Source organism: Boleophthalmus pectinirostris, unplaced genomic scaffold, assembly GCF_026225935.1.
Source record: "Boleophthalmus pectinirostris isolate CB_2022bp ecotype Guang Dong unplaced genomic scaffold, ASM2622593v1 HiC_scaffold_17, whole genome shotgun sequence".
NCBI lineage: Eukaryota > Metazoa > Chordata > Actinopteri > Gobiiformes > Gobiidae > Boleophthalmus > Boleophthalmus pectinirostris.
Genome location: NW_026571115.1, coordinates 27075475 through 27100963, shown reverse-complemented (window position 1 = coordinate 27100963; position 25489 = coordinate 27075475). Strand labels below are relative to the sequence as shown.

General features: G+C 37.2%; 1 protein-coding gene across 2 annotated transcripts in view; it reads right to left on the bottom strand.

Moving 5' to 3' along the window:
• Positions 1–18610, bottom strand: part of LOC110160571 (SEC14-like protein 1) — a 45844-nt gene extending 27234 nt beyond the window's left edge. The window contains exons 1-4 of one of the 2 annotated variants that reach the window (XM_055152531.1): positions 18444–18610; positions 18064–18149; positions 4614–4763; positions 2590–2721 (exon numbers count right to left, since the gene is read on the bottom strand). In XM_055152531.1, coding sequence (XP_055008506.1) covers positions 2590–2721; positions 4614–4763; positions 18064–18126 — 345 coding nt within the window. In that variant the 5' untranslated portion in view covers positions 18127–18149; positions 18444–18610. The other variant, XM_055152532.1, reaches the window with a different exon arrangement.
• Positions 18611–25489: the final 6879 nt, after the last annotated feature.

The window sequence follows — 25489 nt, the reverse complement described above, 5'->3', positions numbered from 1 at the left end:
TACATCTTGATACAATGACCTTTCAATTCAATACGATTCAATTCAATATATTTAAAATCGATTAAATATGGTTCAATAAAAAATAAAGGTTAAATCATGGTTATGATACTAAAAGTCTTTGTTAAACCAGTTCTTGTGCAAAGTGAAAATGAAACACACCAACTTCACACACTAAAACTGTGAAAATGTCAAATGTGTAAAATGTGTTGCATAAACAAGTTTTCTTCCTCTGAATAAGCAACAGAACTGCAGCAATGAAACAAAATACTTTAGTAAAATATACCAAACACACTCTTGGCGATATATCGGTACCTCAGCCCATGATATTAAGACTGTATCATCACATTAAACGATACGATATATCGAAATTTCAATATTTTTGCACACTCCTAACTACTAGTCACTTCCTCATTTTGTTTTTCTTTATGTTTACTACTTTCAACATTTTATATACATACTACTAATGAAGCAAGAATATGGAGTTATGTAGTAAAGAAAATAAAAATGAAATAACTCAACTACATTTTTTTATATTCATATCCTCAGAGTTTTCACCCTTTGCTTCGTTGACAGCGCTGCAAATCCCTTGGCCTTCTCTCAGTCAGCTTCTTGACAAAGTCTCCTAAAATGGTTTTCACTTCACAGTTGTGCCGGGTCAGGGTCAAGAAATGCCAAGACTGAATACCGGGGTTCAAAGCAAAGGGCAAGGGCTTTTTTTTTTATCTCAAACAAGTTGCGTGACTTTGAGTTTATTTTTTCTATGGCTGCACATATCTAGCTTTTTCAGTTGCAGTACTGATTTGGACTATGTTGATATTAACTGATACCAATGCAGAGACTGAAAACACCATTTATTTTCTTCAAACAAAAATAAAAGTGATCCAAATGTGTCTAGATGTTATTTATCCTCAAGTAGCTACAGAACAACTAACTAACTAAACTAAATTAAAGTTCAAACATCATGAGACTTTCTGGGCTGACTACTGACGGCTGGAGCAGTACTTGAAGCAGATATCCGATCCAGTATCCAATATTTCACCAACTACGGAAATACAAAGGAAACAAAAGTGGAAAAGTGTGTCCAAACTTTTGACAGCTAGTGTATACAGTCGTCCCTCACTATAACGCGGTTCTCCTTTTGCGGCCTCGCTGTTTCACGGATTTTTAAAACATTTTTTTTGTAGACCAGAGTCCTGCACTGGGTCAGGCAAATAGTTGCTGAAACGGGCGGGTTTTAACGTTGTGGAATTTTACGGGCGAGTATGCAGGCAGGTAGTGATTACACAAGGGCAGGTCAGGACTAAACAAGCGCAATCAAAGACAGCAACCTGGTCCCCCATGAGGCATCGGTGGGGGCAGTTCATCACTACAGAAGCAGCTTATGAGGAGCCCAGCCCACACCCCGGTTATGTGTGTGCCAACTTGTGTAATGATTGGGTGAATATTTTAGCCCGCAGATGGTTCAGAAATTGCCGAAATTGCCTATCCTTTATAACGGCGTGACCTTTGAATTGACCCGTGTGAACTCAAATGACCTCGGATCGTCACCAAACTTTTTGGGGGGCATCAGGCACGGGGGCTTGACCCACGTATCAAATTTGGTGACAATCAGTTCATACATGGCGGAATTATCGCGGGTGGACAGACACACACACAGACACACTGGGTGAATACAAAACCCGGTCAACACTTCGGGGACCAGGTAATCAGGACTAAACCAGGGCTACACCAGGACTAATCTTGGACTTAAGAGAGAGAACCCCGAGTCTGCAATCGGGTGACGGCTGTGCTTACTCTACCTCCGTGGGGTGTTCTGTGTGCCGATCCGACAGTGAGTCCTGAGTTCAGTTCTGGTTTAGTCCTGGTTTTGTTCTGGTTTAGTCCAGTTTTAGTCCTGAGTTCAGTCCTGGTTTAATCCTGGAATCAGTCCTGATTAGTCCTGAGTTAGTCCTGGTTCAGTCCGTGGCGTGTTTCTTCTGCTCATTAAATAAAACCTGTGAAGTGAAGACAGTCGAGTCGCGTCTGTGAATTTGTATTCGTACTGAAGAAAGAGTAACAGTTTCATTTCATTTTATGATTGTAATTCTTGAAGTCGTAACTTTTCAATTCATATTCTGATGGATGCTTGAGTTAGAGTGCTCTTAATTTGTGTATGATTTAAAAATGGACCCGTGCAGGACTGTGCGCTGTAGGGCTCCATAACGGAATAAATTAATCTTTGGTTCGTTACATAAAGAAGGAGGAAAATAACATAAAGATGACAGCAGCAATAAGTATTAAGAAGGATGCAAAAAGAGTAAAGAGTAAAGAGTTGTAACTGTCCTGTCTGAGAAAAGTGTATAAAGTGTGTGGTGAGGGGTTTCACAGCCTTAAAACATATGTAATAATTGTAAAATATAAAGTTGACTACTTCTACTATTTTTAGAACATAACTCCCACGATAAACGAGGGACCACTGTACAGTATTTCATGACCTGGTACTTTGTATGGACTTACAAACTGTCTTCCACGGTGTTATGGAAAGGGCCTGTATGTAAAAGAGTTATGTAAAAACCATAAACCGAGCAGAGGACACGTTGCATAACTCACCGAGTACCTGCAGTGCTCCCGGACCAGGACTCTGCTGGAGAAGGTCTCGTTGTGGATCCTGATGTCCAAAGTCCTCTCCCTGCGGTTCAGTGTGTTTTTCTGAATGAAGTACAAGTAGTCCAGACCAGCAATCTGAAACGGTAAAAAAACAAACATGAAAACTTTCACAAGGATTTTCCACAGACTCGTATTTCTTGGGGCTGCACAAAATGTTACAAATTTATTAGCCTGTGATCCACTAAGAGAAGTAGACACATCGCAAGAAACTGAACAAATTTGAAAAAGAAAATAATTTCAGTTTGAGCCTGATCCTAGGTCTGGTTCAGTAATAATTAATTTGGTCAGTCTGACTAGAGTGAATTAGAATGATATCTCTCTGTATTTTTTATACAGGGGGACATGTATAAAAAATACAGACTCACATCTTCGTAAAGTATTGAAGAAGTGTATTCTGGATCCCAAATAATGGTATAATACTATAAATATATATAGTATAGAAAATTGGAGTTGGATTGAATATGATATGAACAAAAATTTATTCTTTTTTTTTTCATTTGATTAATTATGATTTGTGATTTAATTGTATTTATGTATACATATTTATTAATTATTTTTGATGTATATATATTTTTACATAAATAAGGTGGTTTATATTAAGCTTCATTAAAGGTACAGTATGTAACTTTCTGGAGGTGAAACATCATCTGTATTATTCCATGGAAATACAAATTAAAAGCACACTTCAGCACAGACATGTCAGACTCAGGTCCGGGGTCCAAATTTGGCCCGCAATATAATTATATTTGGCCCGCGAGAAAATATCAAATATGTATTAGAGCTGGCTACAGTAAGGCTATAGAGACTTTATTTTTATTTTATATTTTGCTTTTTCTGGATTCAATGTTTAAGCAAAACTATTATTAAACATTTATATAATAAGAAAAGGTTTAACATATCTCGAAAGAAGAGAAAACATGCAGGTGTTGTTGAAATTATTTCAGTAAATATTTAGTTTGGCCCATGACTTCGTCCCAGTTTTTAATTTTGGCCCTCTGTTAAGTTTGACACTCCTGCTTCAGCACATTCTTCATGGAGATAGATGCGTTTTATACCATACCGTGGATCTTAACGAAGTAAAAGTACTACAATACTCTACTTAAGTATAAGTATTTAGGTATATGTTCTTTACTTAAGTAGATTTTAAAGTGCATACTTTTCATATTTGATACATTTCAGATCAAGTATCTTTGCTTTCTACTCCACTGTATTTTTTTCACAGGACTGAAAAAGTAAAAGTATTGATTTACTATAGTTTGAGATCTGCTGAAAATCCTGGGGGTTTATTTTTAACATGCTCACAGCTTGAGCAAACAAGAACATACAAATAAAAACAGAAAGGAAAAAAAACGATCGATTCAGTTGTTTCTGTTGAACAAAATTCAGCACAAATCTTTACCAAAATCACTACATTTGAAGCTTTATCTTAAAATCTGTGCTAAAAACTTTAACTTTAATACTTTTACTTACGCAAATTTTTCAAGTGAGTATTTTTTCCTCCAATATCTGTACTTTCACTTAAGTAACAAACTTGAGTACTTCTTCCATCACTGATTATACCCAAAGGAACAAGTATATTTTTGGTTAAAAAGTTACATACTGTGGCTTTAACACAACACATTGCTATTAAGCAGTGATGGATGAAGTTCTCAATTTTATTACTTCAGTAAAAGTACAGATGCAGAGGCAAAACAGCTACTCCAGTAAAAGTATTTAAGGCAAAAATTACCCCTCAAATCATATGAAAATTACGTTTTACTTTTCAGTCCAGCTCAAAAATGTTGTGGAGAAAGTAGTAGCTACTTAGTTTTAAATTTTAGTGAATTCAAAGTAAAAAGTATCCAGAGTAAAATTGACATAAATAAAGTAGATACCTACAAATTCTACATTACTACTACAGTATTTTACTACTTGTACTTCTTTCCCTCCAATCCAGCCCTTTATTTTGCTCGGCCGGTTTTGTTTACCCTTTTGAGGAGTCTGGGGATCTCGATATCAATAGTGCAGCGTCTCTCGGTCACGACCACAGAGCCGTCCTCACTGTGAGTCTCACTCAGGACCTGACAGTCCACCAGCACCGGGATCAGAGGACACTTTGGGAACCTGCGCACATACGCCTGTACAAGACAATAACACAAACATTAGAGTGATACAACACAACACAAATAAAGAGATCACATGAAAATTTCTGTTTATTATTATAGTAGTAGTAGTAGTAGTAGTAGTAGTAGTAGTAGTAGTAGTAGTAGTAGTGATTGTAGTAGTAATTAGGGCTGGGTATCATTAAGAAGTTGCAGATACAATGCATATCTTGACACATAGGCCACGATACAATACATATCTGGATACAGTGCACTTTCGGTTCGATATATTTCATATCGATTTGATATAGTTCAATCAAAAATAAATGTTAAATCTTGGCAGTGACACTAAAAGTCTTTGTTAAACTTTAAAAATTTTACTTATAAAAACAGTGAAAATGTCAAACACGTATAACAAAATAATTTTGTCAAATATACCAAAAAATACTTTTGGTGATATCAATACAGCAGTCCACAATATCAATACTGAATCATCACATTAAACGATACGATATATATCAATATTTTAATTTTTTTGCACTCCCCTAGTAGTAACTGTAGACAAGACAATAACACAAACATTATAATAACAATATAGTAATAAAACAGAACACAAATAAAGATATCACATGGAAATCTCTGTAGTAATGATAGTAGCAGTAGTAGTAGCTGTTGTAGTTGTTGTAATTGTAGTTGTTGTTGTAGTAGTGGTAACTGTAGCTGTAGTTGTAGTAGTAACTATAGTTGTAGTTGTAGTTGTTGTAGTAGTAGTAATTGTAGTTGTAGTAGTAGGAGTAGTAATTGTAGTTGTTGTAGTAGTAGTAGTACTAGTTGTAGTAGTAGTAGTAGTAGTAGTAGTAGTTGTTGTTGTACTTGTTGTAGTAGTAGCAGTTGTTGTAGTAGTAATAATTGTAGTTGCAATTGTGGTTGTTGTTGTTGTAGTTGTAGCTGTTGTAGTAGTAGTAGTAATTGTAGTAGTAGTAGTAGTAGTAGTAGTAGTAGTAGTAGTAGTAGTAGTAGTAGTATTAATAGTAGTTGTAGTTGTAGTAGTAGTAGCAGTAGACAATACAATAACACAAACATTATAGTAACAATACAGTAATAAAACAGAACACAAATAAAGTTATCACATTGAAATCTCTGTAATAATTATAATAGTAGTAGTAGTAAATAATTGTAGTAGTAGTAGTACTAGTAGTAGTAGTCTCTATAGATATGTGATGCATTTAAAAGCTTTATGTTAACATGGTTTAGTCGTGGTATCACTGGCAGACATGTTTTTGAAATGTTTGCTTAGCCCAAAAATGATTATGTCAAAACTAATTCCTGAACACAAATAGATGATGAGATTTGGGAGCAAAAACTATTTGCAAAGAGAGACATTTGAGAATTAGAGATGATAGAAAAAAAAAAATACTTAAACTTTACTTGCATGCTGTGTCTTTCCTTAAACACAAATTGCATAAGAATAAGAATCTGTTTTATATGTGGGATTATGTAAGTGCTTTTATAAACAGTTTTTTGCTTCACTGACAACTTTTAATTGCACCTGTCACCAGTGATCAGGCTGCAGACAGGACACACCGGGACACCTGGACTTTGAACTGTCTCTCTCTGTCTTCTTCTATTTGTCTCTCTCTTTCTCTCTCTCTTTTTGTCATTCTCTCTGTCTGTCTGTCTTTTTTTGTGTCTCTCTGTCCCCCTCTCTGTTTCTCACTCTCTCTGCGTTTCTTTCTTTCTGTCTCCCTCTCCCTTATTTGTCTCTGTCTCTCTTCCTGTCTCTGTTTCCCTCTCTCTCTCTCTTTATTTTTGTCTCTCAGCCACTCTCCGTCTCTTTCTATCAGTCTATTTCTCTCGCCTCTCTCTTTCTCTCAGTCTCTTTCTCACTCTCTTAGTCTCTCTATGTCTCACTTTCTCTCTTTACCCTATAATCTCACTCTCTAGCTCTCTCTCTCAGCTACTCTTCATCTCTCTTTCTCACAGTCTCTTTCCCTCTTTGTTAGTCTCTCTATTTCTCAGTTTCTCTCTCTATCCTATACTCTCAGCCTTTATCTCTCTCTCTCTCTCAGTCACGCTTCGTCTCTCTTTCTCTCAGTCTCTTTCTCTCAGTCTCTTTCTCACTCTCTTTTTCCCTCTTTGTTAGTCTCTCTATGTCTCACTCTCTCTCTATCCTACATTCTCTTTCTTTGGCTCTCTATTTCTCTCCATATGTCTTTCTCTCTGTTTCTCTCTTATCCTCCCTCCCTCTCCCTCTCTCCATCTCTCTCTCCATGTCTCACATTCTCTCTCTGTCCTATACTCTCTCTCTTTATCTCCATGTCTGTCCATGTTTCTCCCTGTATGTCTCCATCCCTCTCTCCCTCTCTCTCTCTCTCTCTCATATTCCCTCTTTCGGCGAGGCAGCAGTTCTCCGTCTCTTTCTCTCAGTCTCTTTCTCTCGCCTCTCTCTTTCTCTCAGATACTCTCTCTTTCTCTTTGTCTCTTTCTTTCACTCTCTCTGTTCCTTCTTTGTTACTCTCTCTATGTCTCACGGTCTCTCTCTATCCTAGACTGTCACCCTCTATCTCTCTCTCAACCACTCTTCGTCTCTCTTTCTCAGTCTCTTTCTCACTCTCTTTTTCCCTCTTTGTTAGTCCTTCTATGCCTCACTTTCTCTCTCAATCCTATATTCTCTTTCTGTCTCTCTCTCCTAGCCTCTTTCTCTCATATATGTCTTTCTCTCTGTTTCTCTCTTATCCTCTCTGTCTCTTCCTCTCTCCATCTCTCTCTCCATGTCTCACATTCTCTCTCTGTCCCTCTCCTAGCAACTCTCTCTCTCTTTCTCTCCATGTCTGTCCATGTTTCTCCTTATATGTCTCTCTCTCTTTCTCTCTCTCTCTCTCTCTTATCCTCCATCACTCTCTCATCTCACTCGCTCTCTCTCTCATATTCCCTCTTTCGGTGTAGGAGCAATTCTCTGTCTTTCTCTGGCCTCTCTTTCTCTGGCCTCTCTTTTCTCTCAAATGTTCTCTTTTGCTTTCTCTGTGTCTCTCTCACTCTCTCTTTCCCTTTTTGTTAGTCTCTCTGTTTCACTTTCTCTCTCTATCTTATACTCTCTTTCTGTCTCTCTCTCCTAGCCTCTCTCTCTTTCTCTCTTATCCTCCCTCTCTCCATCTATCTCTCCATGTCTCACATTCTCTCTCTGTCCCTCTCCTAGCCACTCTTTTTTTCTCTTCATATCTGTCCATGTTTCTCCCTATATGTCTCTCTCTTTCTCTCTTACCCTCCGTCCCTCTCTCCATCTCTCCCTCTCTCTTTCATATTCCCTCTTTCGGCGTGGGAGCAGTTCAAACGCAGCCGAGCAGATGGCCGGAGACGAGCCTAGACGAGCAGCCTTCAAACCTCCCTCTTAGACGATCAACAAACAGAGAGAATAAAGCTCCACATGAAATGCACTGACGGCAGGAGTGGACTCATTCTACCAGTGTTTGAGAGGGACTGTCAAAACGCCTCTAATAGTCTTTTCACTGTCTTGGCACGTACAAGAAGCCCCCGTCTATTACGAGTATACGCTTTATATACGACATACAGTATGTGGTAATATTGGCAACAGATACTAGGGATTCTGCTCACAGTCCACAATGTAAACAACTCATTAAGCGAAGACTGAAATATGAACCGATAAACTAATACTAACATTTCACACTTTCAAACCTAACAATATTTAAGAATACACTTGATACTCAACACCGATTTTGACACCTAAGTGATCATTTTAAAAGCTCTTTTTTAGATAATATTGTAATTTTCAACACAAAATAATAGCGTTTATTAGGGGTGTAATGATATCCAAGTGTCACGGTACGATATCGTCACGGTATGAACCTCGCGGTACGATATTTATTGCGATAAAGTGGGAAAGTTCGCGATTAGGGATGTAACAATATCCAAATCTCTCGGTACGATGTTTTCACGATAAATATCTCACGGTATATTTATTGTGATGTTTTGTGGAGGTTAACAAAACTGAATATGTTACTTTATTCTCGTAAAATGCCTTGACAAGACTTAATCCAAAGAACTAGAAGTGACTCAGAGCTGTTATTACCTCCGCCAAGGAGGTTATGTTTTTGCCGGCGTTTGTCTGTTTGTTTGTTTGTTTGTTTGTTGTTTTTGTTTGTTTGTTTGTCTGTTTAGCAACATAACTCAAAAAGTTATGGACCGATTTTGATGACATTTTCAGGATTTGTTGGAAATGTGAAAAGGAAGAACTGACTTCATTTTGGGGGTGATCCGGAAGAAATCCTGGATTCTGGATCACTTTGAAATTTTAGTTAACATTGTGGTAAATGGGGCCAAAAATTTTGTTTCTCAATATCTCGGTTAATTATTGACCAAACCCCATGAAATTTGACTCAGGGATGGACAATGGGATCCTCTTTCATATTCCAAAGGCTGATCCGGATCTGATCCAGAAGACTGATTTTATCGCAATTTATATAAAAAATGGGGGTAGTCCTTGGCGGAGGTCTGCGCTCTCTGAGTGCTTTTCTAGTTTCTTCATGTAGTCTGCACTGAAATGGAGCAAAGGATCATGGTCTATGTAGTTCCCTCTGTTTTTTTAGCTATACATGCATCATGAATTTCAGACTTACGATCATCGCGCAATGCACACTGGGAAGGATTTTCTGAAAAGGTGAGGATCAAACCACCATGTTTGATTTCCCAGTCTGATGCATCTATTGACAAAGCCAGTCTTTTCAAGTCTTTTGAACCATATCGCTTTTGTTTCTGGTTCTGATATTGTCATATTTTAGTTATGGGATTCGGACATCGTAATTGTGCGGTTGTTGGATGTCCTAACAGCGGAAAACGGCTGGGGCTTCAGAAGTTTGTGAACTCCATAAATGCAAAAGGGAATCAGATTTTTGTGACTCCAAACCTCTGTTCAACCTGTTTCTCTTCACAACGGAATTCGAAAATAGTGAAAGGTGAAGGCGATGGGCAGGATTGATCCACAGGAAGAACCAAAAAGGAAACATTTGGATACGTAAGAAATTGTTCATTACACCATGTGGTCTTACATAGAGCTGTACGATACATACCTCGATACATAGGCCACGATATGATACATATCTTGATACAGTGCACTTGCAGTTTGGTACGATATATTTCAAATCAATTCAATACGGTTCATTAAATAATAATGGCTAAATCATGGCTGTGATACTGAAAGTCTTTGTTAAACCACTTCTTGTGTAAAATTAATGAGAAACACGCCGTGAAACAGTCAGTGAAATGTCATACAAGTTTCCTTCCACTAAACAAGCGATAAAACTGTAGCGCTCTAACAAAATAATTTTGCAAAATATACCAAAAAATACCTTGGAGATATATTAATACAGCAGCCCACAATATTGATACTGTATCATCACATTAAACAATACAATATATTGATATTTAGATATTTTTGAACACCCCTAGTCTTACAAGGATGAAACTCAAGATAAAACAGTTCAGGAAAGGTCTAATTTTATCCAATTATGTGATTCTTTTCAGTATCAGTACTTGTTAAATGAGTATCACAAACTGTATTAAACTGGACAAAGCTAATATGCTAGTCATGTTCCAATTAGGAAGAGATCAAGGGTGCAGAGTGTTTTTTTCGAGCACTGGTTGGAATAGACTTTTATTAAAAACAACATCACCCCCTCGCTGTGAGCCTCATCATTTTTGGTCTTAAAATGTTTGTATTAACCTGCTCTACATCATGCTGGGGTTTATTTCACTATTCTGTCTCTAAATTAAGATATGAACATTAATAACTAACTACTTTCCCTGGAGGTGCGAGTGGGAGGGGGCATGTACCTTCAACAGCCTCACTCCTCATTTGGCTGATTTGGCTGAGATTTCCAAATATGGTCCCTGTTTGCAGCCGCTATCAGTTATAGCGGCTAATCGGCGACCTTCATTTGGTTGCAACCAAATGCTATGAGGGTCATCACACTCCCTTAGTCAATCATTTGTTGAGTATTTAGTTTCAATACTAGTTTAAGTATCGGTTAATATTTGATTTTCAACAAACGAATGGTGGTGGGGGTTCATTGGTATGAGCACCTGGACTATTTTGAACGTCGGCCATCTGAGTGTGCTATGCATTTTTTTCACTCTTAAATTGCTGTTCGTTGCATTTGCACTTCTACAAGAACTTTGATGTGCGTTGTCTGTTTTATTTTGACCCTGTACAAGAACCCATGCATTTCAGAACATGTTTGCAGAGGTCTAAACTACAGCTACAACAAGATTTGTCTATAAAAACAGAACACTTTGTTTACAGAGGACATGGTGCTTTCTAAATAAGTTCAGCCTTTATGATACTCGCTAGTGATAATTATGTCTACTCAAATTGCAATTTTGATTTGATTGTAATGTATATAGTGCACTGTGCAGCCCTAACTAATCAATACAAAATGTAATTATTCTTCCAGGCATATTTTTAGAATGTTTGAATCTATTAAAACTAGTATAAGACCACAAGATAATATTAAAGAAACTTACATTCTATTGTCTAAACTGTCTTTTTTATCACTGCAGGATCAAACTGGTATCGAGTATCGAGTCTTGAGGATGGAAATAAAATCTGAAATCAACCATAGTTGTTACTATTGTGATGTAGCAAAATTAAGTCTCACTAAGTAGGCTAAATATGAATGTTCACTGTTTGATCAAATGCAAGATGGTGACATGCCCACTACCAGGTGAAGTTACAAGGCAGGTCTGTGGAGAGGCATGCCCACTCACAGTAAAAATGCATGTTTTTTTTTTTTTTTTTTAATAGCTTTCTGAGCATTAAAAGCACTTATAACCAAATGGATGCTTTTATATTACCGTATTATTCAGACTATAAGTTGCACTTTTTTCATGGTTCGGGTGGTTCCTGCTACTTATACTACGGTGCAACTTATATATTAAAATTTTCACACTGACAGCCTCAAGAGGGCGCTCTAGGCGAGTGTCAGTATCTGCTCCTCCTATTACTCCTGTACCACTGTCACTTGGCTCTACTGCACGTCTCCTGCAGAAAGAGCAGCTGTCCTGCTGTAAGTAGTGAAATATTATAATAGGGACTGGCGAAAGGCGGGGATGGAAAACACAGCTTCACGGTATCCGGGAGGACGTACCATGCAACTTTCCTGGAAGTCATTGAATGGATCGACAAAGCCTGGACTTTAGTGACAACTGAAACATCCTGTCGGGATTCAGAAAGACCGGAATAATTCTAACTGGAACTGATGCTGAGTCTGACGACAGCTACGCAGAAGAGGAAGTGGTGCTCTGTTTACCTCGCAGTCACAGAGTTGCTCAGAAGTGACACAGAGGATGACGAATTCAATGGATTTAGTGGTTTGGAGTGAGATGAAGAGTTTGGTAAACTTGTTATGTTGTTTGTGCTACAGTTATCTCAATAACTCTTAATATGTGACGTTAACAGTTTGTTGTTCTCTACTCTATTGTTATTACTAAAACTTGCCTTTCAAGACAAAATATTGGCTCCTGGTCTCTGATTTTATAAAATAAATTTCCCCAAAATGTGCGATGTTTCTTTCTTCTTCATTATGCATTTTTTGGCTGGTGTGACTTATACTCCAGAGCAACTTATAGTCCTAATGTACAGTAGTATGTCTAAGGACTGACATGTTACTTAGAGGGGCTATAACTTAGGACAGTTTCTTGTTATATGTGACAAACAGAACCACACATAACAACAACATTCTTGTCTGTTAATCATATAAATGAAAGTATTATGATTTAATGTCAGAAATTACATTCTACTGTGTAAATAAATGTGTTTTTTTCCAATGATCAGAATCGGTATCGAGTCTATTCCTTAGTATATTCCTTCCTTAGAATCATCAAGACATTCAAGTATCATGAGAACAAATTCTTTCCAAATCCTAACATCTAAAAATACATGAACTCACTGCAATGATAGTAGCGCTGATAAAGACATGACTAGTTAAGACATCCAGCCAGAGCTAATATCCTGGAGACTATTAGCAGCTTTAATTGCTGTCAGCGGACCATCAGCGGCCAGAACATAACAGGAAACTGCAGATTGGATTTTCTCTTTGCCTTTTTTCGATCCACTGGGCTTAAAGCATTTGATTTGACTGTGTTATGTTAGAATTCATGCTTTACAGATTAAGCTTAAATTAGAATTTGTCTTTAAAAATGCCCACATTACGCTATTTTCTGATCTTTGTTTCCTCATTACAAACCCACCTGGAGTTGTGTTTTGTTTCATTCACACATGTTTAACACAGAAAACCTGCATATTTAGGCTGAGTTCTTCTCTCAAACTGAAAATAACACAGGAAGCGCTCCACTGTGTTTTTTAGGGACGCACCTATCCAATACTGGTATCAGATATTGGCACTAGGGATGCAAAAAATATTGTATCGAGGGATTTGGATATCGTTACTTTCCTAATCGGCACTTATATGGAAAACTTTACTGTGTTGGATATTGGCTTCCAAATATGGGTTCAGTCGATATCCTGGTTTTACATATGAACTGATGTGATAAGACTATTTCCTGGTCATATTTGCTGAGAGAAAGAGGCCACAGAGCTGTTCTGCGGATACTTAAGTGACACATAACAACGAAGCTACATAAAACACATTTGGATCAGTTCTGTCTTATTTTATTTTTGTTTAAAGGAAATAAATACTGTTTTTAGTCTCTGTATTTGTATTGGATGATATCGGGTATCAGCAGATACTTAAAGCCATAGTAAATTGAAAAACTTGCTGTGTGTGTTTTACGTTTAAATTTTTTTTATTTGGTAACTCTTGTTGTTATTATTTGGCTATTTTATTAACATGTGTTTTTGTTATGTAAGTCATAGAATTAAAATTAACTATTATTATTATTATTATTATTTTTATTATTATTATTATTTATTATTATTTATTTATTTTTATTTTTTTACTCTTACAGTGTGTTTTAATGATTATCTGGCACCAACAGTGAGCTCGTCCTTGTGAGTTTTTTTTTTTTTTTTTTTTTTTGTGGAGTGTTTGTTCTAAACTCAAAATGTTGATAAGTTCTGTTTAGCTGTGCTTATGACTGAAAGGTTTTCATTCCGCACTCTTCTCTCAAATTTATGTAATTAATGTCTCTCTCTTTTTTTAATTTTATGATTATTAAAGTTTTGATTTGTTTTTATTGGGATTTTAATCTATTTATTATTCTGTAAAGGACTTTAAAGGATGCCACTTAATGACATCACAAGGTGGAAGAGGGCATTTTGAACTTGGGAGATGTAGACAGAGTAATAATGCAGGATTACTCAAACATGTGTGAATGAAACAAAACACAACTCCAGGTCTGTTTTTGAGGAGGTAACAACATTTTAACATGACTTAAATCTCATAAGAACTGCTGCAACAGTTCACTGAAATAATCACGAGTAGTTGACTATTAAAATAATCGTATTTTGAACATCTTTGTTATCACTATGGACCGTTTAGCCTCTTAAATACATGCCGAAAGACATTTTTAGCAAAGATAAAGTGGAATCTACAATAGAAATAATTGCTTGACTAATCAGCTACTAAAATAATAATTAGTTGAAGCCATAGTCAAAATGCTGTCCTTATTTATATCTCTGTAATTAATTCAGGAAACAAAAACTGGCATAAAGTTAAGTGCCGTTTTAAGTGCAAATGAACTAAAATTAATTTGCTCACTTAAGCTTTAAATTGACAAAAGCACAAGACAAACAAAACAAGACTTCTGTGGTGCCCGATGGGAGCTGACGTCGTCGTAAACGTCAACACAATCACATAACATTTTGATTTCTACCAAAATGACAATCCAGAAATAAAATAAAAGGTACAATTTGAAAGCGAAATAAGTATAGAGCAGTGGGCGCATGCTGGTGGCGGTGAAAACGGGAGCTGATCGACAAAATTATGTGTTGAAAATAAGAGATTAAAGATTACTCATGCACAAATCACTCCAAATACAACACAATATAACATGGTGAAAAGCTCTGAAAAGTCCAGTTTGCATTATAGGTCTGCTTTAAACATACAAGGATTTTTTTGTTTAGTTTTGTTAAGTTTAAATAATTATTTCTTTACAGTGAACTTCTGTGCTATTATGAACAGAACCTATTAAATAATCTGTAATCTATATAAAAAAACACGTAACTCCAATCAGATTAAAGTGTATTACATGACCACTCTGGACTATGGAACAGTATGGAAATAAAATGTTTAGTGCTTCGATGTACAGACTGACTTTTGCCTGTGCTGGTGACACAAGTAGGTGGTTTAATATGTAACTAAAGAGAGAGGGATTTGAATGAGTTTAATCAAAACATGGAAAATTGTGTTGTTCTTGCGGCACATCTGACTCTGTAATTCCCTGATTTTTAACCACTGTGCCTCGAGGGCCCGCTGGGTGTGCTCTGAAAGAAAAAATCCAATTTGACTTCACAAAGTTGTTTAATCTAATAATTGCCAATTTTGGAATGCCCTGAGCAAACTTCTTAACCAGAAAATCCCTAATGCCAGACAGTGACACGCTATTTACACAGTTTTTTCTAATTGGAGTCATTTGATCGTGTTTTAGCACATTACGGTGGTCTAAAGGATCAAAAATCAGATAGTAATCAATACTAAAACTAGTATCAAAACTAGATACTCATTTGAATGAGTATCAATACTAAAAAAAGTCACATTCACAGGACAGAAATGAATCTTTCCTGAATAGCTTTAGAATGATTTTGAGCAGAACAAGTATAGATAGACTAGTTATGCTATCGACTTTAGTGATCAGTTAATGATGAATCCAAGCGGCAGTGAAAAATGCAATATTTTGAAAAATAATGAGACAGATGTGTGTTCTCTTAAAATACGCGCTCCTCCGTGACTTTATGGATATAAAAAGAGCGTGGAGCAGTGATGACAGCTGGACACGAGAGAAAGCGAAACTTCTGTCTGTCACAGTCCTCATTTTATGTGAGCATCAATTTGCTGTATGTTTTGGAGTGGAGTTTATTCACTGTATTTCTCGTATGAGTGACACAGTGCACACACAGACGCACACACAGACGCACACACAGACGCACACACAGACGCACACACACAGACGCACACAGACACACACAGACGCACACACAGACGCACACACAGACGCACACACAGACGCACACACAGACGCACACACAGGGCTCTTAAAGTGAAGTTGTGCATTTGCACGTACATGGGCTCCAGGCCGTGCTTTGGCCCACCTCCTCCAAACGGGCCAAAGTCCCAGCTGTGCCGTGCCTGGGCATGGATCAACTGCACTTACACTGGACTAACGCACTGCACTTTAGGGGCGATCCGTGCTTGGGCACAGTTCTAAAGATCAAGTGTGAATGCACCCAAAGTGTTTGAGGTTACAAGCACACACTTATTGACCTTTACTTGAGCCTTCTGTTTACATTATTAGCTTATCTACTGTGGCTCAGCAGACTTGTGCCAAAAGGACAAGAATTAATTTGTTGTGGGTTTATCCACTTTAATGAACTTTTTTTTTGGAATTGTTGTTTTGTTTTGAAGGTTTAACCTAATATAAATGAAAAACTTACTGGTATACTTACTGGAAAGGCTACTGGAATATTTAAAGAATATTAAATAAACATGTACTTAAAAAAAAAACATGTCTAAAAATGCATTCTACGCTATTTAGGCAATATTAAAAAAAACATTGTGAAAAACTTAACAGACATATTTGATATTCGGTTTCGGTTACGATATTCGGCCAAGTGATTAATTTTTATTCAGTTTCAGTTTCGGCAACAAATTTTCATTTCGGTGCATCTCTAGTTAATATATAAGAAAGTACTGCGATTTAATGTTGAAAATCAAATTCTATTCTCTAAAGAAAGAGTGTTGTAGTATCAGAATCTGTATTGAGTATCAAGTCTATTCCTTAGTATCAAAATCAAGCTTGACATTTTTGTATTTTGACAACAATATAGCATATAGTGAGACACAGCATCCTTTCAACCAAAGCAATGAATAAATAAAACGTGCTGCCACTCAAAAAAGGTAAAAAAAAATACTTGTTGTGATTGTAGAGTTTAAATACAAAATGTACCAGAAGTTCAAGCTTTTGCCTGGCTCGCGGAGCACTGCTTATCACTGTGTTATGTCAGCAGCACTTTAACAGCTGTACTTGACAACCCCGGCCCAGAAACCCTCCGGAGGTCAATTTTGTAATCGGGTTATTTGTGGTATATTTGAAAAAGCGAAGCAAGGCGTTACAAAATGGTGACTCAGACTTTATGAAATTCTTAATGATTAAATTAAATAAAAGGTCTAAGTTTAGATGTTTAGGAAATGGTTAGATAAGCTTTGCTGGAGCCATTTTTTGTTAATTTCCTGTTGTACGCTTTAGCCCTGGGCCAAAAAATTAATCTCCATCAAATCGAAATCGCAGGCTGCAATTTTTTAAGTAACATCATCTCCTCCACAAACAACAAAATACCTTATTCTGCATAAAAAACTGCTAACCCTGTAGTTTAGATGTGCAAACATGTTCTGAAATATGATTCTTGTTTTAGTTTGTCAGACATTTCAAAATAATTCTGTTATTAAAACATAAATCGCAATGCCCGTCAGTAAAATTGCAATTAGTAATGTAATTAATGTAATTCATTGACATATTAACCCAAACTCAAATTGTAATAGGCTTGTATATGTAATGCACAATTGTTAAATTAGTAGTTATTATTAGGGCTGGGTATCATTAAGGAGTTGCCAATACAATACATACCTCGAAACATAGGCCAAGATACAATACATATCTCGATACAATGAGCTTTCGATTCAATACAATATATTTCAAATCTATTCGATGTGGTTTAATAAAAAAAACAGTGGCAAAATTATGGCTGTGATACTAAAAGTCTTTGTTAAACCACTTCTTATTCAAAGTTCATATGAAACACAAACATTTTAATCCTCAAAACTGTGCAAATGTCAAATGTGTTGCATAAAAGAGTTTCCTTCTTCTAAACAAGCAACAAAACTGTAGCTCTGTAACAAAATATTTAGTAAAATATACCAAAAATATGATATATTGACACATCAGTCCCCGATATCAATACTGTATCATCATATTAAACAAAACAATATTTTTGCACACCCCTAGGTATTATTACATGCTTTTATATTATTATTTTAGGTTGAATGCTTTTAATTAAAAAGTGAATACAGTTACAATGAACTGAGCACCATTCAGTCATAAGCAATAACACTTAAGACACAATATTGTAGTGTTGTTCAGGCTTACTTACCTCCATAATTAACTCAAATGGGTACTTGTAGACCCTCACGGGAGACTGATATTCTTGCACCATGTTTTCTTCTTGTATGCAGCGATCTGTGACAGAAAACACGAAAAATTACACTTACATATAGGCTAGTAGTAGCAGCTTCTTCACTATTATTTGGCTTTTCAAAGATATTTATGATCTGCATTCATTTTATATTGCTTTTAATAGCTTTAGGAGATGCAGCTACCTTAATCTACGAAAGGTTGCTCAAATATTCAGCTTTTGATTAAAATTGTTGCTGTATTACGCAAAAGGCTAGTGGCCTCAGGGTTAGAAATTCCACTGAAAAACGTCTCCTCGGGCGTGGGCTGTAACCGCCGTCTGAAAAAAAGTTTACTTACGCTAGTTACGAACAGTCAGGGAGAGAATAAAGCCTCCGAAAGTCATAAAGTGTCCATGACTGTCCCGTGATGTAAACTCCGAAGCGAAAGTTCACCTCTAAAGTGCTAAAAAAATGAGATTATAAAAAGTGTAGCACGGGACGTCAGCGGCGTCAGAGTTAGCCCCGCCCACTCACCGGAGATAAACAGGAAGCGGCTGTCAATGCGGCTGCGTCCAGTTTCTCGCGACTTGTCTCTTCAAAGCTTACTTATTTCACTTATCGATTATTATTAATTGTTAAATTTGAATACTTAACTTAGTTCAAAGTCATTTCAGTTCTATAAGAAACACATACATTTCAATCTTTACTGTTTTTATCGGACTACTTTTAAATACTCTGCTGAAAGTTAAGGTTTAGTTGTAGCAAGGTTTGAGTATTGTGAATTGAACGCGGCCCAGAGGAGCAGAGTCAGCAGCAATGGTCAGCACAGCCAGTACTTTAGAATTTCAACACTCTCCAAAAAAAAAGGAAGAAAATATTTGTTTGATATCCTAAAAGTTGGTGTAACATTCTGAATGAGAGGCTAAATAATTATCCCGTTGTAGTCTTAATCAGCCAGGCCTATGCAACAAGTGTCAAGATTGCCCCAACTAGCTTTTTATAAGTAACATATTTGCTTAAGGTGACAAGACGTTCCTATTTACCCGGGACAGTCCCAGTTTTGTCCCCTGTCCCAGCAGATTTATCCAAAACCAGTAATTTGTCCCAATTTTATACAAGAAATGTGCCAGGTGTCCCTATTTTTGACCAATCTGACACCTGCCAACAGTAAAAAAGAGGCATAAATGGGCATTTGTTGAGGTAAAATACAGAAAAGCTGCTTAAAATTGACCAAAACACAAAGAAAATGTGACTATACTGTACAATTTTATTTAACTGCGCACTCATTTCACAATTTTATTATTGCCAACCCAAACCAGGGATGTCCTAGTTTTTTTATTTTGGAAATCTGGTCACCCTACATTTGCTATTAATTAAATATATATTGTAATAAAACAACAGTAATACAAAATACTTTACTTAAAATAATACATCAACTACTGCATTTCAAGAAGAGTCTGGCTGTTGCTGTTACTTGTCAAGACTGCTTCAATTAGCTTTTTATAGCTGATACTGTTGGTATTGATCGAAAAAAATATTGTATATAATAGATATGACATTCAATAAGGGAAAGCCATGATGATTGGAGTTTCCAGTTTAGTTTAAGTAGTCTATTATCAACCCTTAACTTTATCTCAATAACCTTAACCAACTTAACCGTGTAGCTACTAAAAATTAATAAATAATGAATAAATGACTTCCCATTTTTAAAAAAGTAATTTCATTTTTGACAGAGGATATGACAAGCGTGGGGCTCCACTTTTCAAACAATGATGCCAACCTTCTACTTCATACAGCAGCCTCATCTTGACCCTCTTGTGAATTTCAGGTGATATCAGAAACAGTTTTATTGTCCCAGGAGTAAATATTCTTTAACACCTGTAAATAAAAGTCAAAATTGTACATGAATTAGACTTGTACTTTTAAATAATAAGGCCAATCTCAGCAGAGAACTGGGACTATGCCAAAAGCAACAGTTCAAGATGTTCTGACCTCACGAGTGTTTCAAAATCATTTTCAGGATCTTTAATTACTCCGTTAAAGCATCTGTCAGACTTTAACAGTACGTGAGCTAAAGTAGCTATTTTCCACATTGGCACATTGAGTATTTTGGTTTGAATCTTCATTAACAGCCTTGGCTTCGGTCGATTACGCACTTATCTTTCACAGCTTCCATAATAGTTTTGTGTTTAACTCTTAATCACATATGGGGTTATCTCTGTGTTAATTTCCCCAGAGTTTTGGTTCATTTTTAGAACGTCACTTTGTCATCTTCCACATTGTTTCTCCTCTTCTTTCCAGAGTGGTGCATTCTGGGTATCACGCTGAGAGACGTATAAGGAGAGGGATTCAAAGTCCTGCATCTGTCAGTGCGTGTGAAGTACAGTGTCCAGTGGGGGACATATGGAGAGGGGAAATGAAGTGCACGTAAATGTTTTTGAGGATTCACCACAGGCATGAAGACTCCAGCTGTGTCCCTGTGGTGTTAAGGATGAAATAGCTCCACCTTTAGCAGCTGTTCGTAGAATTTTCACCCATCAAGGTTTAGCAAAATGTAGAGTTAGAAATTATTCTTTATAGTCCAAAGGGAATCTCAGTAAAATATTTCAATAATGGGTCTTCACATTAGGAATTCATTCAAGCTTGTTGGGGTAAATGCGCTGATTTGGGGTATTGAGGGGTATTAAGTAAAAACCTTTTGTTAAGTTTTGGGAATATAGGCTCCCTATATTGTTCCATTTTTGTAATTTGAATAGTCAACATGATCTAGACAAGGTTATGTTACATGTTACTACATCTTAAGGACAAGTGTAGTCTAACCTATCATCCTGTTTCTAAAAAAAAGAAGAAAAAAAAGACGTGCTATGAAAAAAAAACGTTTTCAAATTGTCCACTAGATGTCCCCATTCCTTCAACAAAAACAGTCCACAAGTGATACAAAATATGCAAAGTCAGAACTCATATAAAAGAATACTAGAATATTGTTGCTGCTTTTTTTTTTTTTTTTTTTTTTAGATTAAAACATAGTCATAGTTTTGTTGTCAATAACTGAAGTTTGTCAAAGTTAAAAGACTCATATTACTCTATTTTCTGATCTGTTATAATGTTGTTTCCTCATCACAAACATTCACACATGTGTAACACACAAACCTGCATCGTTCTTTGTCTTAAAACAGAAAGCACCTTGTGATGTCGTGATAATACAGGAAGTGCTCCACTGTGTTTTTAAACATACGCTTTCACTAGAATCATCTCGATAATTTCAATCCTGAAATTGGTAATCTCAAGACATAACACCAGGTCTGTTTTTGATGAGGTAACAACATTATAACATGGCTTTAACTGGCGTGGGCAACGTTAGTGATGTGTCTTGCACAATGAAACAACAACAGTGATGTGATTTTTGGGCGACAGTAGCTCAGGTGGAGAGACCTTGCTTCAAGTGGAGTAAGTATCTCAGGGTCTTGTTCACGAGTGAGGGGAGGATGGAGCGTGAGATTGACAGGTGGATCGGTGCAGCTTCGACAGTGATGTGGTCGCTGTATCGGAATGTTGTGGTGAAGACAGAGTTGATCTGAAAGGCAAAGCTCTCGATTTACCGTCAATGTACACTCCTACCTTCACCTATGGTCATGAGCTCTGGGTAATGACTGAAAGGACGAGATCGCAGATACAAGCAGTCGAAATGAGTTTCCTCTGCAGGGTGGCTGGGCGCACTCTTAGAGATAGGGTGAGGAGCTCAGTCACACAGGAGGAGCTCGGAGTAAAACCGCTGCTCCTCCACGTCGAGAGGAACCAGCTGAAGTGGCTCGGGCATCTGTTCCAGACGCTACATGGGCACCTCCCTTGGGAGATGTTCCGGGCATGTGCCACTGGAAGGAGGACAGGAGGAAGACCCAGGACACGCTGGAGGGACTGTGTCTCTCAGCTGGCCTGGGAACACCTTGTGGTCCCAACGGAGGAGCTGGAGGAAGTGTCCGGGGTGAAGGAAGTCTGCTGCCTTCACAACTCGGCCCGGATAAGTTGAAGAAAATGAATGGTTGGATGGAGTAGCTCAGTTGTGTTTGTCAGTGTTTGTTCACTGATCCGAATGTTGGCACTTCAAATCCTGCTTGACATAAACATCACTGGTTGAGCGGTCAGATCCAGTGACCCACAGGTTGAGACTGCGATTCCAGCTCCCACAGATGAATGCTGTTGTTGTGTCCTTGAGCAAGATTAACCTACTCCACCTCCAGTGTCTGCGTACACTGGTGTATCAGTGTGTGTGTGAATGGGTGAGTGGTTCCTTGATGAGCGGCTTGAAGGTGGAAACGCTCTATATAAAAACGTGACCATTTATTTGTGGGATTTGAACCAGCAATGCTCTGGTTTCTACGCAATACAAAAATACGCTTACTAAAGTACATTTCGGTTCATGTTGGATTGCTATATAATGGCGACGGTTTATACTATTACAGCCTACACTGCAGTATTGGCAAGAATTCAATCTGAGCCTATAGACTAATACATATTTCATACAGGGGTCTAGAAATGTGTAAGTTAAATTCCCCTCATCAAAAATACATGACCGAGTTCATTTTACTTAAATTTTTTCCTCAACAAAATGATTCTCTCCGTGGCTGGCTGCTCTCCTCCACCCCCTCACTCTGACCCTGCGTTTTAAAATCCGACTCAGTCCTTCTACACTTACAGCAAGATGTTAAAAGAATGTGCGATCACATTCCAATTAGGAATTTATGTCAATTCCTGCATGAATATTTCCCCAATTATGAAGCTGGAATGGCGAGGGGGGAGGGGCGGAGCTTGACCTGGTTTGGAGTTTGAGCTTTGAACTGCAAAGTCGGAATAAAAGATTAACTACAAATTCTAAATATTGGACCATTAAAGGTGCTGTACCTGATTTTGAAAAGGTAATTTCAACCCTGGAATTGCCCTTTTCTTCTGAACTAAAGGTAAAATGTAAGGTCTTATATTATGCTGGATTGTCTCTTGTGAGCTTTAGCCTTGTTATCATGCTGTTACCTTATCAAAAACACATCCAGAGTTGTGTTTTGTTTCATTCACACATGTTTGAGTAACCCTTTATTATTCATCTGGCCACATCTCCAAAGCTCAAAATGCTCTGTCCCACATAGTCCAATGAGGTTCATTTGCTGTTACGATAACTTATGTTATTAGATTCTTTTTTTCAGACCAAGAGTTTGTTTTCATACCTGACAGTTTGGGCTGCTCATTGGCGGTCTTCGTCAGAGCGGTCACGTGATGTTGCTGTGACGTGTCCGCTCAGCTGATTTATACAGGTTTTGGTGCTAGATAAAATAGAACCGAAGCATAAATATAATGTCATATATGAAATACGCTGCACGTCCTGCAATAAAACATACATTGGGGAAACAGGGAGGGTGTTCAGTACATGGAAAAAGGAAAATTTGTATTATATTATTATAATTTTTTAAATTAATTTACTGTCTTGTCTGTGGTTGTAATTCTACCAAAACTAGTGTCAAGCCACTAAATTAATCATGCTGTGGTGATGGGTCCCATATATATGATCTTCCCCAGCTTCTTTGGGAGTTGCTTTTTATCACAGTAAACACATATGGTATACATAATATATATGTCAAATGCGTGTACATATTTATATATATGTGTGTATAAAGTTGTGCCTTGTGGAATTATAATTTAAAATTGTGGAAAAAAGTTACATTGAATTGAACTGAACATAGGGCATAACGCGAGAAAGAAAGCGTGAAGGCAGACACACAAGCAACAAAACACAAAGCAGAACAGGAACAACTCAAATTGGCCTCTGACTGCTTTAAAAGAGAGAAGCACATTATGGACTGAGACAGAGCAAACATCACTGGGACAGAGGAAAACAAACACCGTCGCTGGATTAAAGAGGCAATCGAAATACGGAAACGTGCTCACGGGACTATAAACCGGGATGAGGGGGCTTTTTTACTCCCACACACCTGGGATACTGTCCTGAGGAAGTCGGACTGCAGATGGCGCTGTCGTCCTGCCTCCACTGGTAGGAAAACAGCGCCAAAACCTGTTTAAATCAGCTGACTGGACACGTCACAGTAACATCACGTGACGACTCTGAGAAAGGTCGCTAGTCAGTAGTCGAAACCATCAGAAAACAAACTCTTGGTCTGAAAAAATAAGCTAATAACATAATATGCTCTGTCCTACCTTGTGATGTCATGTAATCTAGTTTAACAGCTACTTTTTACTTTTCGTTTAGAAGAGATTGGCAAATTGTGGGGTTGAAGTAATCCACATGATTCTAGTGAAGGGGTATGGAGTTTAAAAACATAGTGGAGCGCTTGTTTGTATTACCACATGACATCTGAGAGAAGAATTCAGGCTAAATATGCAGGATTTGTGTGTTAAACATGTGCATGTTTTGTTGTGTGGTTTGTAGGGATGTAACAATAACCAAAATATTGTGATATCGTATCGTCAAAAGTCTAATAATAATATCGTGGGCTGTCACAGTATATCAAAATATTACAAGTTCCTTTAATAATAGCTAAAAACATCGGGAACTACATATCCCATGATTCATTTCAGCGCAGACAACATGAAGAAATATGTTTTTTACTGGAATTCTTGGGATTATGATGGTAATAATTCACACCAAAATCTTGTCAGGGTCATTTAAAAGCTAAAAAGTGTCCAAAATATCACAATAAATATCGTACCGTGAGATTCATATCGTGATAATATCGTATCGAGAGATCTGGATATCGTTTTGGCAGACTTTGGGTGGTGTTTATACAGTGAAATATTTAGCCTGTTTTCCCATCAGGCTCTGAAGAAGAAATCTTTATTTTTGCACCACACGTTCTCTGGAGTCATTCAACTGTCCCTTTATTTTTAAATAGCCACTTACCTGCACAAAATGGCCGCTGTTACGTCCAATTCACTTCACAGTCAGAGATGCCAAAGCGTAATCTTGGAATTGCAGATATGACAGCTGCAGTATGGGAGAGAAAGTGCTTGTACTGCTTGATGTCAAATAAAGCAATCATATTTTGGGGCATTTATAATATTATCTCTTCACACAAGGTGAATGGGCTAAAACGTAATAGTGATCTCGGTATTACTAGTGTCAAAGATGCAAGGTGATTCTAAATGGAGTGTAATTGAAATCCAAATCGACTTTTCAGAGCTTTTATCCATGTTATAGTTGTTTACTCTTTTTATTTACTCACCGGATTCGTGTATATTTGGGTAATGGCTTATTTTCGAGACCCCATTTTGCAGATTAATTACCATTTTCACACGCACGCTCCTCTGTACTTACTCTGTTGTCCATTTTTACTTTCTTGATCGATGAAACACGCAGAATTCGTCAGTGTTTTCGTAGTCATTTCGGTACAAATTAAACAA